The sequence below is a fragment of the Lontra canadensis genome, unplaced genomic scaffold, assembly GCF_010015895.1.
Source record: "Lontra canadensis isolate GAN:19392208 unplaced genomic scaffold, GSC_riverotter_1.0 scaffold7, whole genome shotgun sequence".
Taxonomy (NCBI): domain Eukaryota; kingdom Metazoa; phylum Chordata; class Mammalia; order Carnivora; family Mustelidae; genus Lontra; species Lontra canadensis.
Window position 1 is genome coordinate 30951184 of NW_022631001.1, and position 20185 is coordinate 30971368.

Below are 20185 nucleotides of genomic sequence, written 5' to 3' on the forward strand. Positions count from 1 at the left end.
CTACATTCATTTAGATAATTATGTGATTTTTTTCTTCTTTATTCTGTTATGGACAATTATTTTTTAAATTTCGTATGTTAAATTAACCTTGTGAATTTGAGATAAAACACATATGCTAGTTTATCATTTCATGTTTTTCTGCAGTCCATTTCCTAATATTTTGTTTATTTATTTTTTTTAATCTCAGTTTATGAGTGAAATTGGTCTGTAATTTTGCCTTTCTTGTAGTGGACCTCTCAGATTTTGGTACCTAAAATTTGATGGCTTCAAAAATGAATTGGGGAGTATTTTCTCTTTTTCTATTCCTGAAAGTGTTTGCACAATATTGGCTTTATTTGGTCTCCAGATATTTAAAAAATTCCCCAGTGAACCCAACTGGAAGGTGCTTAATTACAGATTCAGTTTCTTTAATAAGCAATAAAAATTCAGTCTTTTATTCTTATTATATTTTATAAATTTTGTGATATGAAAAATTCACCAATTTTGTCTAATTTTTTTCTAATTTTTAAAATCTATAAGCATAAAGTTGTTTATAAATTATTTTTTGTCTTTTTAATGTTTTTAGTAAAGATCTGTAATGGTGTTGCATTTTCAACCATTACATGGTTATTTGTGTTTTTTTAATTCCCTGTCTTCCTCTTTTTTGTCTGTCTTGAAAAAAGGTTAGCAATTTTCATTAGGTTTTCAAAAACTAACTTTGGCTTTGTTTGGTTTTTTGACTCTCTTTAAATATATTTGTTTTCTAGTTCATTAACTTCACTCCTATAGTTATTATTTCCTCTTTCTACTTTGAGTTTAATTTGTTGTTCTTTCCCCAAGTTCTTCAGGTAGATGCTTTGATCACCAATAATCAGCCTTATTTTGTTCCATGTTATGCATTTAAAGCTAAAAAAATTTCCCTCAATCTGCATAAAGCATATTTTTAAGCATTTATGTAGAAAAAATCCTACCATTCTCTTCCTATGTGTTTCTCCTTTACTCTCACACAACTACCACGCTTATGACACCTCTGACACAGGACATGTGGAGTTTTCCCACACCAAACGTTTCTGTGACGCCAACTTGGTACCCTAAACTTTATCTCAATTCTGATACTATCTACCTGGAGATAGCGTCAGATCCCATATGTTAAGGACTCAGACTCATGAGATTGCCTGCCACTTCAGATGCCAGTCATTAGTGGGTCCCTAGGTTACTCACCACTCTGTCCAGTTGGCTACAAATCAGGGATTCCCGTGGCCTCTCCTCTGTTGGGATTTGATTGTTTGCTGATCAGCTTGTACCATTCAGGGAAATACTTACTCACTTTTACCAGTTTATTAAAAGACATGATAAAGTAGATGAACAGCTGGATGAAGAGATACACTGGGAAGGGTCCTGGAGGGTCCCGAGCATAGGAGCTTCTGTCCTTGGGGAGTTGGGGTGTGTCACCTTTCTAGTATACAGATATGTTCACCATTTTGGGAGCTGTCTGAACCGAGGCCTACTGCAATTTATGGAGCCTTTGTCACGTAGGCATGAACACTTATGGACCCCCTTCTATCCCACTCTCCTCTGGAGAACAGGGGGTGGGGATGAACATTCCAAGCTTCTTGCCGTGGCTTGGTCTTTTTGGTGACCGGCCCCCTCCCAGGAGCCCACACAGAGTTGCTTCAGTAGAACAAAAGATGCTCCTAGTTCTCTTTATCACTTAAGAATTTACAAGGATTTCAGGAATTCTGTGTCCAAAGGGGTCCACAGACTGAATATATGTTTCATTTTATAAATCGTAATGTCACAGCAGTGTACGTATTTTGAAATGTATTATTTTTGTTATTATCTAGTTCAATATACTTCTCGTTTTATTGTGATTTTTACTTGTACCCATGGTGTATTTGGAAGTATATTTCTTCATTTTCAAACATATAGAAACATTATAATTATCTTTTTGTTGTAGATTTCTAGCTTAAGTGCATCATAGTCAACCTTCATCTTACCTAAGGTCTCTGCCGAGCCCTGCTGTTAATTAACCTCCTTCCAGTGTGTCTTCCATTACATCAACTGTTGATCTCTGGGTTATGGTTGGGTACAAAAACATTGGACTACAACCACCTCTCCCTGTTCCAGCACAGAAAAATAAGTGTGAAAAGGCAAGTTGAAATAAGAACACTATGTGCCTTCAGTAAAGGGTTTACTCAAGTGAGCTTGGGGTACTCAAATCCTACATGTTTTAAAGAAAGGACTGGTCTTGACTGGTTCTTGAGAGATAACCTCTAAGCCCTTAGAATATCCTGCCTGATAAGAGTTCTTTATATAAAAGACCTTGGGCCACACCAGATGTATTATGTTAATGATACAGTAATGGTGAATACCTGTTTTTGTTGACCTAGGGCCCTGAGCCATGCTTTTTGACCTCTGATGAAGGGAATAAAAAGTTAGTTAAGGTCAGTCATGTGGACACTCTTTGCCACCCACAATAAGAATCTTGGACATCAAGGTTTAGTTAAGTTTCCCAGTTGTCAGTATTTGATATGTGTTGTCACACATCAGGGCTTGGAAAATTAAGTGCTGTCTATGTGACTCCACTAGGAGAGGACGACTGGTTTCTCTTGGACTCCACCCTTGTATCTTTTTCCTTTGTTGATTTTAATATGAGTCGTTATGCTATAATAAACTGTAACTGAGAATAACAGCCTTTCTGGGTCCTAAGAGTCCTTCTAGTGACTCATCAAACCTGAGGGTGGTCTTGGGGACCTCCAGTACAGTGGTACTCACCAGTATTGAGGAAACTGGTATCAAAAGTCTGTTGATAATGATTCTTGTTGCCTAACTGCGTAATCTTCTGCAAAGCCAAAGTTCTATAATTTTGGTGATGTTAGTATCATACAGGTAGTCTTAAGGAACAGGTCATCAGAATTTCTACCTAAATACATCAGATGAAAAATATGAGATAACCTCCACTCCCTCTTGAGGCCCCTCATAAAATAATAGTAAAGGAACTACGAAGGGCATAAGCAGTAGAAGACTTATGTTTTGACCCTTTAATTATAAATATAGACAATTAGGGATATCTTAGGAAAACCACCATCATAGTCCAAAGTAAACAAATAGATCATCTGATCACTGGAGGAAAAGACATTAAAAGAAAAGAAAGAATTCTAATTAACATGGATCACTGAGGACCAGGCAAGATCAGTAAAAACAAGATATCTAAATATCTTTTGGGGAAATTTCAGAAGGTGTAAAGTACAAAGTAAAAGTACAAAGAGACAATCTTTTAAAATCTCCTTGAAAGGAAAAACAAAAAATCAACAAAAGAATGGCATCAAACACCCAGCTGGAACGTGAAGTACATGGGAGACATTGTGACAATGTAAAATGATTCAAAGAGAAAATAATTTTAACCTAAAATCTGTGCCCAGCCAACTTCTTTTAAGAATTAGAATGCAGTAAAGATTATTTTAGGGCCACAGATCTGTACCCCTGGGGATAAAAATACATTATATGTTTATTTAAAAAAATTATTTTAGGGGCACTTGGGTGGCTCAGTGTGTTAAAGCCTCTGCCTTTGGCTTGGGTCATGATCTCAGGGTTCTGGGATTGAGCCCCGCATCCGGCGCTCTGCTCAGTGGGGAGCCTGCTTCCTCCTCTCTCTCTGCCTGCCTCTCTGCCTACTTGTGATCTCTGTCTATCAAATAAATAAATAAATAAAATCTTTAAAAAATCCTTTAAAAAAAAAGATTATTTTAACTATCTGTGAACCCTTCCTGGAAAAAAAAAAAAAAGGACACACTCAAGCAAAATGAAAAATGTATCTCAAAATGTATCTCAAAAGGGGGGAATGATGTGGGTTTCTTGCAGTGAGCAAAGAAAGAAAAACTTTCACCATAGTTGAAACATTTAATTTGGCTGTGAACTGTAATAAAACAGCAAAACAAAAAACAAAGCAAAACAAAAAAATGTATTTTAAAAGACAAAAGCATAATTAAGTAAATTCTGGGAGGAAGAAGATTTAGATACAAAATGAACAAGCTTGATTTAACAGACACATAGATATTCAGCCCTGGTAAATGGAGAATCTGCATTGAACACATTTGAGCACAAGGGAATGGGACAGGAGTAGGAAAGAATAGCATAATATTTCAAATGGTTGAAATCATAAAGGCATAGTCTCTGAACTCAAGGCAGTAAAAGTAGAAGACAAAAGTAGAGTCCTCTGCAAAATGTGTCTTTTCAGAATTTTTAATGCCCATTATTAATTTATACATAACAAACTAACCAATTTTAAGTGTACAAGTTTTGTCACATGTGTATAGTCATGTAACCACCACTAGAATAGTGACATAGACTATTTCTGTCACCCCAGAAGTTTCCCAGTGCTCCTCCAATCAGTCCCCTCCTCCCAGCCCCCAGTCCCACATTCCCACAGATCACTTTGTGTCACTGTCATTTGGCTTTCCCCAGAATGTCACATAAAGGGAATCATACAGTGTTGCCTTTTGTGTGTAGATCCTCTCACTCAGGGTAACACTTTCGTGGTGTACTCATGTTGTTTCTCACATTAGTAGTTTTCCATTTGGTTGCTGAGTAGTATTCCGTCGTATGAAGATACCACACTTTGTCCATTTACCATTTGATGTTACATTTGGGTTTCTTTTTAGTATGGGCTCACAACAAGTGTATACAAGTTTTGAATGGGTGTGTGATTTTATTGCACTTGGGGAAATAACCAGATGTGGTATTTCTGGGTCATTCAACAAGTGTATGTGCCGCTGAGGGGAAACAGCCAAACAGTTTTTCCAAAATGGTTTTAACATTTGCATTTCCAGTAGAGCTCGTGAGAGTCCTCTGTCCTGCATCCTGGGCATTATTTCATACTGTCAGTCTTTCATTTTAGCTCTTCGAGTGGGTGTGTAGTGGTATGTCACTATGGTTTAATGTAATTTTGACAAAGTGTCTATTCAGATCTTTTGCCCATATTTTCGTTAGGTTTTCTCTCTGAGTTCTAGGAATTCTTTATGTATTCTGGATATAAGTCCTTTATTGGTTGTATGTTATGCAAATATGATCCTTTAGCCTGTGGCTTACTTAACCTTTGCCTTTCCTAAAAATGAGTTTGAAGAGCAAAATATTTTTAACATTAATGGAGCACAATATATCAGTTTTTTTCTCTGATGCTTTGTGCTTTTTATGTCCATCTAAGGAATCTAACGCAGAGTCAAACTGCGTTCTCCTGTGCTTTCTTCTAGCACTTTCATAGTTTCAGTTCTTATATGATCCATTTCCGTCAAATTCTTCCATGTCACGTGAAGGAAGATCATACTTCTTTTGTTGTTCCAAATAGATGTCCAACTATTCCAGCACTATTTTTTAAAAAGAGTATCATTTCCTCATTGAATTATGTGGTTCCTTGGTAGGAAATCACTTGGCCATATAAACAAGGGTCTAATTCTGGCCCTTCATCCTGTTCCATTCATTAGTATGTGTGTCCTTTAGCCAACACCTCCTTGATTCTTGATTACCGTGGTTTTACTCTGCCTCAAACTCAGGTAGTGTTAAGTCCTTCAATTTTGTTTTTCTTTTCCAAAATTATTTTAATTATTCTGGGTTCATTATAGTTCCATATACATCTTAGAATCAGTTTATCAACATCTACTAAAGGTAGGTTTGGTTTTTGATTGGAATTGCACTGAATTTACAGATTACAGAAAACTGGTATCTTAACAACATTGACTCTCTTGATCTATGAATGTGGAATATCTCTCCATTTATATGTTTCCTATCTAATTTTTCTCAGCAGTGTTTTGTAGTTTTCATTGTACAGGTCTTACACATAATACACTAAATTTATCTGTGAGTATAAATGTAAATGTATTTTGGGAGCAACTGTGTGTCTTCGTCAGTTAAGCATCTGACTCAATTTCAGCTCAGGTCATGATCTCAGGGTTGTGGGATGGAGCCCCGCATCAGGCTGTGTGCTGAGCATGGAATCTGCTTAAGACTCTCTCTCTCCTCCCTCTGCCCCTCGACACTCACATACTCTCTCTCAAAAAAATTTTTTTTGAAATAATAATAAAAATAAGTAAATAAATGTACATGTATTTTTAAATTTCAATTCTGAAGTGTTTCGTTTCTAGTATATAGAAATAATGTTGCTTTTCTATTAACCTTGTTGGCCTTGCTAAACTTGTTTTTGTAGCTTTTTATAGATTTCTAAGGATTTTCTCCATAAACAATCATTGCACCTGCAAATAAAGCAGTTTCCCTTCTTCCTTTTTAAGGTATTTATCTTTCATTTCTGCATTATTTCACTGTCTGGACCCTCTAGCTCAATGTCAAATAGAAGTGGTGAGAGTAGATGTCCTAGCCTCATTTCCTAATTTAGGGGAGAAATTCTATCATCATTAACTTTAATGTTAACTGTAGTTTTTTTATAGATGTCTCTTTAATAGAAAGAAGCCCACTTCTATTCCTGCTTTGCTGGGAACATCTATCCTGAATGGGTATTGACTTTTTTAAAATGATCGTTTTGTGTTTGTCATTATGGCTTTTCCTTTATAGTGTGTTGATATGGTGATTTACTTTGATTAATATTTTCAGATGTTAAGCCAAACTTGTGTTCCCTGGATAGATCCCACTTGTTCAGGATATATCTCCTATTTAATATATTGCTGGGTTTAATTTGCTAAAATGTTATTAAGGATAATTGTGTCTGTGTCCATGAGGATGCTAGTCTGTAGTTTTCTTACAATATCTTTGTCCAGTTTTAGTCTCAGGTTATTGCCATCCTCTTAGAATGAGTAGGGAAATGTTACCACCTCTTCTGCTTTCTAGAAGAGCTTACGTAGAATTGGCATTATTTCCTTCTTAAATGGGCTTGACTTTTCTTTGTGAGAAGGTTTTTAACTATGATTTCAATTTATTTAGTGGATATAAAACAATTCAGGTTATCTATTTTTTTCTTTAGTATGGTAGTTTTTTGACTTTCAGGTAATTTGTTCATTTTATCTAAGTTGTCAAATTTATTGGGATAAAAATGTTCATAATATTTCATTATTATTATTTTAATATCTGTAATATCTGTGTAGATGTACCCAATTCCATTTTTATAATGATTTCCTTTATTTCTATACATTCCTAATTTATAATATTCCCTAATTTTTGTTCCTGATCATCTTTTTTTTTTAAGATTTTATTTATTTATTTGAAAGAGAGAGAGAAAACGAGAGCACAACCTGGGGGAGAGGGAGAGGGACAAGTGGACTCCCCACTGAGCAAGGAGCCCTATGCAGGGCTCCATCCCAGAACTCCAGGATCATGACCTGAGCTGAAGGCAGACACTTAACCGACTGAGCCACCCAGGGACCCTCTTGATCAGTCTTACTAGGATGTTGGTTTCATTGATTTTTCTCTAGGTGTTTCCATTTTCTGTTTTTCATTGTTTTCTACTCTTACATTTATTGTTTCCTTCCTTTTATCTATGTTGTATTTGACTTTCTCCTGTTTTTTCTGTTTTTTTGTGTTCTTAAGTTGAAGATTGGATCACAGAGATACCTCTGTTTGAATGTTAGCATTTTTAAAAGACTTATCTATTTATTTGAGAGGGGGGTGGGTGGGGTGGAGGCAGAGGGAGAGAATCTTCAAGCAGACCCCCCACTGAGCACAGAGCTTGCAGTGGGGCTCACTTTCCTGACCCATAAGATCATGACCTATGCTGAAATCAAGAGTCAGAGGCCCAACCAACAGAGGCAGCGGAGCTCCAGAAAGTAAACATTAAATGCTATACATTTCCCTATACACACTGCTTAGTCTGTGTCCTACAAATTTTGATATACTGTATTATCATTTTCATTCCATTCAAATTAACTTTTAATATCCCTGTGGGTTTTTTTATTTGACCTGTGGGTAATTTAGAAAAGTATTATTTAATTCCCAAATATTTACAGATTTTCCACATAGCTATGATTGCATTCTAGTTTCATTTTAGTCTTATTTGGAACACACTTTGTATGATTTCAGCCTTCTTGAATTTTTTTAAAATTTATTTATTATTTTTTTTATAAACATATAATGTATTTTTATCCCCAGGGGTACAGGTCTGTGAATCGCCAGGTTTACACACTTCACAGCACTCACCATAGCACATACCCTCCCCAATGTCCAAAACCCCAACCCCCTCTCCCAAAACCCTCCCCCCAGCAACCCTCAGTTCGTTTTGTGAGATTAAGAGTCACTTATGGTTTGTCTCCCTCCCAATCCCATCTTGTTTCATTTATTCTTCTCCTACCCCCTTAACCCCCCATGTTGCATCTCCACTTCCTCATATCAGGGAGATCATATGACAGTTGTCTTTCTCCGACTGACTTATTTTGCTAAGCATGATACCCTCTAGTTCTATCCACGTCGTCGCAAATGGCAGGATTTCATTTCTTTTGATGGCTGCATAGTATTCCATTGTGTATATATACCACTTCTTCTTTATCCATTCGTCTGTTGATGGACATCTAGGTTCTTTCCATAGTTTGGCTATTGTAGACATTGCTGCTATAAACATTCGGGTGCACGTGCCCCTTCGGATCACTACGTTTGTATCTTTAGGGTAAATTATCCAGCAGTGCAATTGCTGGGGCATAGGGTAGTTCTATTTTCAACATTTTGAGGAACCTCCATGCTGTTTTCCAGAGTGGTTGCACCAGCTTGCATTCCCACCAACAGTGTAGGAGGGTTCCCCTTTCTCCGCATCCTCGCCAGCATCTGTCATTTCCTGACTTGTTAATTTTAGCCATTCTGACTGGTGTGAGGTGATATCTCATTGAGGTTTTCATTTGTATTTCCCTGATGCTGAGTGATGTGGAGCACTTTTTCATGTGTCTGTTAGCCATCTGGATGTCTTCTTTGCAGAAATATCTGTTCATGTCTTCTGCCTATTTCTTGATTGAATTATTTATTCTTTGGGTGTTGAGTTTGATGAGTTCTTTATAGATTCTGGAAACTAGCCCTTTATCTGATATGTCGTTTGCAAATATCTTCTTCCATTCTGTCAGTCGTCTTTTGGTTTTGTGAACTGTTTCCTTTGCTGTGCAAAAGCTTTTGATCTTGATGAAATCCCAGTAGTTCATTTTTGCCCTTGCTTCCCTTGCCTTTGGCGATGTTCCTAGGAAGATGTTGCTGCGGCTGAGGTCGAAGAGGTTGCTGCCATGTGTTCTCCTCAAGGATGTTGATGGATTCCTATCTCACACTGAGGTCCTTCATCCATTTTGAGTCTATTTTTGTATGTGGTGTAAGGAGATGATCCAATTTCATTTTTCTGCATGTGGCTGTCCAATTTTCCCAACACCATTTATTGAAGAGGCTGTCTTTTTTCCATTGGACATTCCTTCCTGCTTTGTCGAAGATTAGTTGACCATAGAGTTGAGGGTCTATTTCTGGGCTCTCTATTCTGTTCCATTGATCTATGTGTCTGTTTTTGTGCCAGTACCATGCTGTCTTGATGATGACAGCTTTGTAATAGAGCTTGAAGTCCGGAATTGTGATGCCACCAACTTTGGCTTTCTTTTTCAATATTCCTTTGGCTATTTGAGGTCTTTTCTGTTTCCATATAAATTTTAGGATTATTTGTTCCATTTCTTTGAAAAAATGGGTGGAATTTTGATAGGGATTGCATTAAATGTGTAGATTGCTTTAGGTAGCATAGACATTTTCACAATATTTGTTCTTCCAATCCAGGAGCATGGAACATTTTTCCATTTCTTTGTGTCTTCCTCAATTTCTTTCATGAGTACTTTATAGTTTTCTGAGTATAGATTCTTAGCCTCCTTGGTTAGGTTTATTCCTAGGTATCTTATAGTTTTGGGTGCAATTGTAAATGGGATTGACTCCTTAATTTCTCTTTCTTCTGTCTTGTTGTTGGTGTAGAAAAATGCAACTGATTTCTGTACATTGATTTTATATCCTGACACTTTACTGAATTCCTGTACAAGTTCTAGCAGTTTTGGAGTGGAGTCTTTTGGGTTTTCCACATATAGTGTCATATCATCTGTGAAGAGTGATAGTTTGACTTCTTCTTTGCCGATTTAGATGCCTTTAATTTCCTTTTGTTGTCTGATTGCTGAAGCTAGGACTTCTAGTACTATGTTGAATAGCAGTGGTGATAATGAACATCCCTGCCGTGTTCCTGACCTTAGCGGAAAAGCTTCTAGTTTTTCTCCAATGAGAATGATATTTGCAGTGGGTTTTTCATAGATGACTTTGATAATATTGGGATATGTGCCTTCTATCTGTACACTTTGAAGAGTTTTGATAGGAAGGGATGCTGTACTTTGTCAAATGCTTTTTCAGCATCTATTGAGAGTATCATATGGTTCTTGTTCTTTCTTTTATTCATGTGTTGTATCACATTGATTGATTTGCGGATGTTGAACCAACCTTGCATCCCTGGAATAAATCCCACTTGGTCGTGGTGAATAATCCTTTTAATGTACTGTTGGATCCTATTGGCTAGTATTTTGGTGAGAATTTTTGCATCTGTGTTCATCAAGGATATTGGTCTGTAGTTCTCTTTTTTGATGGGATCCTTGTCTGGTTTTAGGATCAGGGTTATGCTGGCCTCATGAAATGAGTTTGGAAGTTTTCCTTCCATTTCTATTTTTTTTGGAACAGTTTCAGGAGAATAGGAATTAGTTCTTCTTTAAATGTTTGGTAGAATTCCCCTGGGAAGCTGTCTGGCCCTGGGCTTTTGTTCGTTTGGAGATTTTTGATGACTGTTTCAATCTCCTTACTGGTTATGGGTCTGGTCAGGTTTTCTATTTCTTCCTGGTTCAGTTGTGGTAGTTTATATGTCTCTAGGAATGCATCCATTTCTTCTAGATTGTCAAATTTGTTGGCATATAGTTGCTCATAGTATGTTCTTATAATTGTTTGTATTTCTTTGGTGTTAGTTGTGATCTCTCCTCTTTTATTCATGATTTTATTTATTTGGGTCCTTTCTCTTTTCTTTTTGATATGTCTGGCCAGGGGTTTGTCAATCTTATTAATTCTTTCAAAGAACCAGCTCCTAGTTTCGTTGATTTGTTCTATTGAGGTTTTTTTGTTTGTTTGTTTGTTTCTATTTCATTGATTTCTGCTCTGATCCTTATGATTTCTTTTCTCCTGCTGGGTTTAGGGTTTCTTACTTGTTCTTTCTCCAGCTCCTTTAGGTGTAGGGTTAGGTTGTGTACTTGAGACCTTTCTTGTTTCTTGAGAAAGGCTTGTACCGCTATATATTTTCCTCTCAGGACTGCCTTTGCTGTGTCCCACAGATTTTGAGCCGTTGTGTTTTCATTATCATTTGTTTCCATGAATTTTTTCAATTCTTCTTTAATTTCCTGGTTGACCCATTCATTCTTTAGAAGGATGCTGCTTAGTCTGCACCAGAGAAGAATGTGTATTCTGTTGCTTTGGGATGAAATGTTCTAAATATATCTGTGATGTCCATCTGGTCTAGTGTGTCATTTAAGGCCTTTATTTCCTTGTTGATCTTTTGCTTGGATGATCTGTCCATTTCACTGAGGGGAGTGTTAAAGTCCCCTACTATTTTTGTATTATTGTTGATGTGTTTCTTTGATTTTGTTATTAATTGGTTTATATAGTTGGCTGCTCCCAAGTTAGGGGCATAGATATTTTAAATTGTTAGATCTTCTTGTTGGACAGATCCTTTGAGTATGATACAGTGTCCTTCCTCATCTCTTATTATAGTCTTTGGCTTAAAATCTAATTGATCTGATATAAGGATTGCCACCCCAGCTTTCTTCTGATGTCCATTAGCATGGTACATTGTTTTCCACCCCTTCACTTTAAATCTGGAGGTGTCTTCGGGTCTAAAATGAGTTTCTTGTAGGCAACATATAGATGGGTTTTGTTTTTTTAATCCATTCTGATACCCTGTGTCTTTTGATTGGGGCATTTAGCCATTAACATTCAGGGTAACTATTGAGAGATATGAATTTAGTGCCATTTTATTGCTTGTAAGTTGACTGTTCCTGTATTTTGTCTCTGTTCCTTTCTGATCTACTACTTTTAGGCTCTCTCTTTGCTTAGAGGACCCCTTTCAATATTTCCTGTAGAGCTGGTCTGGTGTTTGCAAATTCTTTCAGTTTTTGTTTGTCCTGGAAGATTTTTATCTCTCCTTCTATTTTCAATGATAGCCTAGCTGGATATAGTATTCTTGGCTGCATGATTTTCTCGTTTAGTGCTCTGAATATACCATGCCAGTTCTTTCTGGCCTGACAGGTCTCCGTGGATAAGTCTGCTGCCAATCTAATATTTTTACCATTGTATGTTACAGACTTCTTTTCCCGGGCTGCTTTCAGGATTTTCTTTTTGTCACTAAGACTTGTAAATTTTACTATTAGGTGACGGGGTGTGTACCTATTCTTGTTGATTTTGAGGGGGGTTCTCTGTACCTCCTGGATTTTGATGCTTGTTCCCTTTGCCATATTAGGGAAATTCTCTCCAATAATTCTCTCCAATATACCTTCTGCTCCCCTCTCTCTTTCTTCTTCTTCTGGAATCCCAATTATTCTAATGTTGTTTCGTCTTATGGTGTCACTTATCTCTCGAATTCTCCCCTCGTGGTCCAGTAGCTGTTTGTCCCTCTTTTGCTCAGCTTCTTTATTCTCTGTCATTTGGTCTTCTATATCACTAATTCTTTCTTCTGCCTCATTTATCCTAGCAGTGAGAGACTCCATTTTTTATTGCACCTCATTAATAGCTTTTTTGATTTCAACTTGGTTAGATTTTAGTTCTTTTATTTCTCCAGAAAGGGCTTTTATAGCTCCCGAGAGGGTTTCTCTAATATCTTCCATGCCTTTTTTGAGCCCGGCTAGAACCTTGAGAATCGTCATTCTGAACTCTAGATCTGACATATTACCAATGTCTGTATTGATTAGGTCCCTAGCCTTTGGTACTGCCTCTTGTTCCTTTTTTCATGGTGAATTTTTCTGCCTTGTCATTTTGTCCAGATAAGAGTATATGAAGGACCAAGTAAAATACTAAAAGGGTGGCAAAGACCCCCAGGAAAATACACTTTAACCAAATCAGAAGAGACCTCAAATCAAGGAGGGGAGAAAAGGGATAAAAAGAGGTTCAGAAAAAAAAAGAAACAATTAAAAAAAGAAAATGAATAAAGAAAAATATAAAAAGAAAAAAATATATATATATTAGATAAACTAGTTTAAAAAACATTAGAAAAAGAAAAGGGTAAAAGTTAAAAAAAATTAGCAGAAGAAGAAAAAAAAATTGAAAAAAAATTAAATTAACTGCAAGACTAAAGAATCATGGGGAGAAAGCCTTGAGTTCCGTGCTTTGCTTTCTCCTCCTCTGGGATTCCGCTGCTCTCCTTGGTATTGAACCTGCACTCCTTGGTAGGTGAACTTGGCTGGATTTCTTGTTGATCTTCTCAAGGAGGGGCCTGTTGTAGTGATTCTTAAGTGTCTTTGCCCCAGGCAGAATTGCACCACCCTTACCAGGGGCTGGGCTGAGTAATCTGCATGGGTTTGCTTTCGGGAGCTTTTGTTCCCTGAGCGCTTTCCGTAGAGTTCCGGAGGACGGGAATGAAGATGGCGTCCTCTAATCTCCGGCCGGAGGAGCCCAGACCTTGGAGCCCCACTCCTCAGTGCACCCTCAGAGAATAGCACCCAATCACTGTTTCCCTGGCCTCCGGCCACGCTCTGAGCTCACCCAGCCTGCGACCGGTTCAAGGTAACCCCGAGCTGAGAGCTCACTCCTCGGCTCTGTCTCTGTAGCCGGCTTCCCCGTTCTAATACCTGCAAGCTGGGACACTCAGACACCCCCGGTCCTTCTGTGACCTGCGGGACCTGGGGCCACGCTGACCCTGCGTGGGCTTCACCCCAGTTTAGCCTCTGGAGCGATGTCCCTCAGCGGAACAGACTTTTAAAAGTCCTGATTTTGTGCTCCATTGCTCTGCTACTTGCCGGGAACCGGCTCCTCTCCCCGCGGTCTATCTTCCCATCGCTTTGGATTCACTTCTCCGCAAGTCCTACCTTTCAGAAAGTGGTTGATTTTCTGCTTCTAGAATTGCTGTTATTCTACTCTTCCATCTCCCGTTGGATTTGTAGGTGTTTGCAATCTTTAGATAAGCTATCTAGCTGATCTCCTGCTACCTGATGTAGTCTCAGCCTGCTACTTCTCCACCATCTTGACTCCCACCTCCAGTCTTCTTGAATTTAATGAGAATTTTTTTTTTTTTTATGACCCAGAACATGGTTAATCTTGGTGAATGCTTGGTGTATAATTTTAAAGAATATGCATTTTGTTGTTATTAGATGGAGTAATAATGGGTAAAGTAAATGACAGGTCAGCTTAGTTGATATTATTGCTCAGGTCTTTTATATCCTCACTTCTTTTTTGCTTGCTTGTTCAGTCAGTTACTGATAGGGCAGTGTTGAAATCTCCAACTCCACTTGTGAGTTTGCCTATTTCCCTTCTTAATTCTCTCAGATTTGTTTAATGTTATTTTGAACTTTTGTTGGTAGATTACATACACATTTAAGGTTATGTCCTCTTGATGATTTGACCCTTCCTTCCTGGCACTATTCCTTGATTTTAAATATTCTTTGAAATTAATACAGTCACTAAAAGTTTCTTTTGGGTAGTGTTTACATGGCCTAATTGTTTTTAATCTTTTTAACTTAGCTTTGTCATGATATTTTAAGTTGGTTTCCTGTAGACAGCATATACACTTGGGTCTTGCTTTGTTATACCTGTTACTTTTTTAGTGATTACTATATTGTTTGAAGTCTACATCTTTATAGTATTTTATTTATTATTTCCTTTCTTCTGCTTACTTTGTTTTTATTTATCCTTTTTAGTTTTCGTTCCTTTTTTTCTTCTAATTTCTTTGAATGGAAGCTGAGGTTATTGATTTGAGATTTTTCTTCTTGTGTAATAGAGACATTTTGGTCCTATAAATTTCCCCTTAAAGGCTGTGTTAGCTGCATTTCACAAATTTTAATATGTCATGCCTTCATTTCAGTTCAGTTCAAAATACTTTCTAAATCCTCTTTTGATTTCTTCTTTGAGCCATGGGTTATTTAGAAGTGTGATATTAAAAAAAAAAAGAGAGAAGTTTGATATTTAGTTCAAAATATTTGGAGATTTTTCCAGATACCTGTTTGTTGCTGATGTCTAATTCATTTCCACTGCAGCCAGAAAATACACTTTGAATCTCCTCAAATTTAATTGAGACTTGGTTTGTGGCCCAGAATATCGTCTTTCTTGTTTTGTGTTCTGGGTGCCCTTGGAAAGAATGTGTGTTCTGCTTCTGTTTCATGAGTACTTTTGTAATGCCCCTGGTTACACCAAGTCAGTTGATAGTGTTGTTCAAGTATTCAAACCTCTGACTTGTCTATCCTCACAATTCTATCAGCTTTTGCTTCATGTATTTTGAAAATGTGCTATCTGATGCATAAATACTTAGAATTGTTATATGCTTTTGATGAATTGACCCCTTTATCATAATAAAATGATCCTTTTTGCCCTGGTAGTATTCATTGCTCTGACCTATACTTTGATATTAATATAATCACCCCAGATTTTTTTTATTAGTGTTAGTATGGAATATCTTTTTTTATTCTTTTACTTTTAGTCTACTTATATCTTTATATTCAAAGTAATTTCTTATAGAGACCAGAAAATTGAGTCTTGCTATTTTACTGAATCAATCTTTGCTTTTTATCCGGATGCTTAGATCATTTACATTTAATGTATTTGTGGAAATAGTGGGTTTAAACTTACCATCTTGTTGTTTGTTTTCTGTTCCTGTCAGATTTGTCTCTTCTAATCTTATTCTCTTTCCCTTTCTTTTCTCTCTTCTTTTGGATTAATCTATTTTTTAAAGATTTTATTTATTTGTTTGACAGAGAGAGAGATCACAAGTAGGCAGAGAGTCAGGCAGAGAGAGAGGGGGAAGCAGGCGCCCTGCTGAGCAGAGAGCCTGATACAGGGCTCAATCCCAGGACACTGAGATCATGACCTGAGCTGAAGGCAGCGGCTTAATCCACTGAGCCACCCAGGTACCCCTAATCTAATATTTTTAAAGCATCTATTTTATCTTCTTTTTTGGCATATTAGCTATACATCCTTTTAATATTTTAGTCATTTCTTTTGGGTTTATAGTGTACATATTTAACATACACAGCCTAACTTAAAGTAATATTATACTATGTGTGCTATATACAGCACAAAAACCTTACAAATCTAGTTTCATATCTTCTCAACAAATAATCCCAATAAAATGATAATTCCTCCATTTCAGTATCAATTTTTCAATCCCAGAATGGTCCCTAAGTGGCCTTGCTTGGGTTCCATATTCATCCCTGAATAAACAACAACAGACATGGGCATGACTGTTTTGCTAAGCCTGAATTCATGCAGCAGATGGAATTGGAAAGGAGCTCATCAGAAGAATCTAGGAAGAGGAATACAAAAGTGCACTAATTAGACAAAAACTAGAGCTATCATAGACCACTACAGGCAAACATATCACATTACAGATTGGCAGGTGGAGAATTCAGTCACCACTTGCTATAAATTCCCAATATATTTTGCTGACAATACTGAACTTGGCCACACAAAGCAGGAGCAAATGAAGCATTTCTTTACATGACATTTTCCTTCCCCTTATCTCCCCCAGGGCACACAGCCACCAGTGACAGTCTGCATATCTGATTCTTGTCAAGCAAAAAAGAAGCAAAATACTCCACTACCCTTTTATATTTGACTTTTATCAGCATTCTAGACAAAATTTTACGGACAATATAAGTACCTCTGTATAAGGCAGTTTCTCAACCTTGAAACTATTGACATTTTGAACCAGATAGCTTTTTGCAGGGAGGGGCTGCCCCATGCATTGTAGGATGTTTAGCGGCATCCCTGGCCTCTACCTGCTGGATGTTGGAACACCTGCCTCCCCAGATGGGACAGTAAAAATTCTCTAGGTAGTGCCACATGTCCCCCAGGAGAGCAACATTTGCTTCTAACTGAGAACCAGTGGTTTAAGGGAATGTTGGCAGACATCAGGATCTGTTGGTTCTTGACCCCAAATCAACATCAGCTGGTGAGAAAAAAGCAAAATTAACATTAGGTGCCATTTCAATTCCTGTTCCATATCCCTGCAAGCTCATCTGTCCTTAAGGGACAGAGTGTGATGTTCCCCCACTACTAAAATAGCTCCCAGCACCTGGAAAAGAGCAGTGCTCCACCATCACAACCATAGCCAATGTTAAAAGAATAAGGGAGTGAGTGGATGGATGGGTGGGTGGATAAAAAGAAAAATAGAGATTATTCACAGTGTTACTCTGGGAAAAGGAGTGACATTGATGGTACATATACATAAGAAAAAGCATATTTTTACTGTTTCACTAAAAGTTTCTGTATTTGAATTTTATCATTTTTACTTGCATGACTTAGAAAATCTTAACTGTTTTATTATTTATTTTAAAGATTTTATTTATTTACTTATTTATTTGACAGAGACAGTGAAAGAGGGAACACAAGCAGGGGGGTAGTGGGAGAGGGAGAAGAAGCAGGCTCCCCACTGAGCAGGGAGCCCAATGGGGGGCTTCATCCCAGGACCTTGGGATCATGACCCAATCCAAAGGCAGACTCTTAATGACTGAGCCACCCAGGCGCCCCTTAACTGTTTTATTTTTAAAGCACTTGGAAATCAAATCAAGCCTTTTGTCTTTGGTAACTTAATTTGGTCTTTAATTTTGGGTTGTTGTTGTTGTTGTTTTTGGAAGTACGAATGTGGACTTTAGCCCTAGTTGACCTTTCGAATACTGTATCACAAAGTCTGAAGCTTGATTTTTTTTTTCTTTCAACTCATGAGCAAAAGAGCCATACTGTGAGTATTTATTAATGGGATTTATGTTGGGAAGAAAAAGTCACTCCTGTTTCCTTTGTCAAACTCAGATTTTTCTGGGCAGGAGGAGAGGAGGGGGTGGTGAGGTAGGTGCAGTGAACAGCCCTCTGAGGGAGGAAAGGTGTTTTGCCTTTTCTGTTTAAGGCAGGCAGAAGTCAAAGGGCAAAGGAGTAGGGCAGGGAGTATAGAAGGAAAAAGATAATTTGTGGGAACAGCTGTTATTTCTCTTTTCTCCCGTGCCACCAGCAGGAAGCTGGGTCAGATCCTCCCTGCAATGGGGAGTCCAGCAGCATGAAACAGTCCAGTGCCTGTCACGTGTGACACCCCCACTCACATAGAATTCTTTTCTGACCGCCTCACTCTGCTCCAGACAGAAAGGCCCAGCCACCTGGGTCTCTTGAGGTCTGGGCTCCAGGATCCAGGAGAACCTGGCCTGCCAAGTGAGGTCATTTATTTACACAAGGCAAGTGACACACGGAGATGCAGAGCAATCCATCTGCCTTAGCGACCAAGCAGATTCCCTTTGCCTCATCCTCCTGCAGAAGCGGTCAAGGACGGCAGGTTGGGCAAGGTGACCTTCCAAAGCTGAATCTTGGCTTCTAAAAATAGAAGCATCCTTGGAGAATCAAAGAGGAGGGGAGGCTGTGGATGTTGAAGGCAAAACCCAGACTCCCCAGAGCGTTGTCAGGATGAAACTGTATTAATTAGACACAGGCACCCAGCTTGATAACATTAGGTATCATAGAAATTGAAACTAAATAAACTGGCTTCCCACCTCCCCCCTTTCTGGTAACACTCTCCTTGGGCTAAAAAGGAGAAAGAAAACCATGTCTTCTGACCTACTTGAATGGCTATACACTGTCTGAGGTGATGTCTTCCCCCTCAGAGGGCAACAGGGGCTCCATAGGGACACCCCAAGAGAAGGCCAGAGCTACAGTTAAGTGGGAATCCCCCGACCTGTCCCAAGGCCAGTAGCAAAGGGTCACCACCCATCTCCCTGGAGGGAGCCCACACAGCGCTTTGTGTGAGGCTGGACATGGGCAGGGCTGGGTGAGTGTCTGCGTTTGGATGGCACGTGTGGTTCTGCAGGGCCCTCATCTAGAGCCAGATGGTAGGGACTAGGTATTTCAGGGTCTAGAGGTGCTGTGTGTTGGCCTACACACCTAGCGTGTGACCAGGTTGTGTGCAGTGCTCTGGCGGGTGGAAGGTTGTGTCCGTGTGTCTCTGTGTGTGCAGGCACATGTGTGCATTTGCGGGAGTGTGTGGAAGTTTTATGGCCGCCCTGGGGGTGCTGTGTTGGGGAGAGTGGAGGGCTGTAAGGGAAGGCAGCATAGGAATGGTGATTGTCGGGAGGACTTTGCTGACTGATGTGGGGCCTGTGGGGAAAGCTCGGCGGGGGGAGGGAATTCCTTAGGAAGTGGGGAGGGTCTGGGTGGGGACCTGTTTGAGAGGCTGCAGGAGGCCGCACAGGGCTGTGTACAGAGAGTGTCTGGGCTGTTGGTGGGTCCATGCAATCCTATAGAGCCCTTCTTCAGGCAGTTTTGTCCTGGGGGCCCTGGGGATTGTGGCGGCATTATGAATGGAGCCACATGGGGGACCATGTGGGAAATAGTTAAGGCTCTGGGGGCTGCATTCAAGACTGCAGGGACCTGTGTGCAGCAGCAGAGGGCTGGGTAGAGGGTGATAGAGGCCCTGAATGGGCTCCACAGCCTCGCCCTCTGAGCGTGGGCTGGACTTCCGTAGGGCGGGACCCCCGAAGTCCAGGCATAGGTTCTCCGTGGGATTGACGTCAGGGAGAGACATCAGGGGACTCACAAGAGGAGCAAAAGGAGAAGTGCTTCCTTTCCAGTGCTGCCCTGTAATCATCCTTATGCACCCCAGGCTCAGACACTTTCTAACCGTTGACACTTTCTAACCGTCTCTTTTTGCTTTCTCAACAGGACAATGTGGATCTTGGAGAGTTGATGTTTTCCCTCTGCTATCTTCCAACTGCTGGCAGGCTGACCATTACCATTATAAAAGCAAGGAATTTAAAGGCAATGGACATAACAGGAGCCTCAGGTGGGACATTCTCAAATTCAGACTGCCTCATAGGGTTCTAGAGCCTTACAAAGTCTCTGGTAGAGTCGCGAGGTGCATGGAACCAAACTACCTAGGTTTAATCCTAGCACTAGGCTGTGTGACCCTGGGCAAGTCCCTTAACCTCTCTGCACTTTGGATACCCCATCTGTAAAATGAGGGTAATACTAGTATCTGGCTCATTGGGTTGTTGTAAGATTAAGTAAG

The 20185-nt window shown here is 39.1% G+C and overlaps 1 protein-coding gene across 1 annotated transcript in view; it reads left to right on the plus strand.

The window, feature by feature from the left end:
- SYT9 (synaptotagmin 9) overlaps window positions 1-20185 on the plus strand; it is a 196584-nt gene that overhangs the window by 126044 nt on the left and 50355 nt on the right. The window contains exon 4 of the mRNA XM_032853372.1: window positions 19840-19960. Within this exon, the coding sequence (XP_032709263.1) occupies window positions 19840-19960 (121 nt within the window). The remainder of the gene's footprint in view (window positions 1-19839; window positions 19961-20185) is intronic.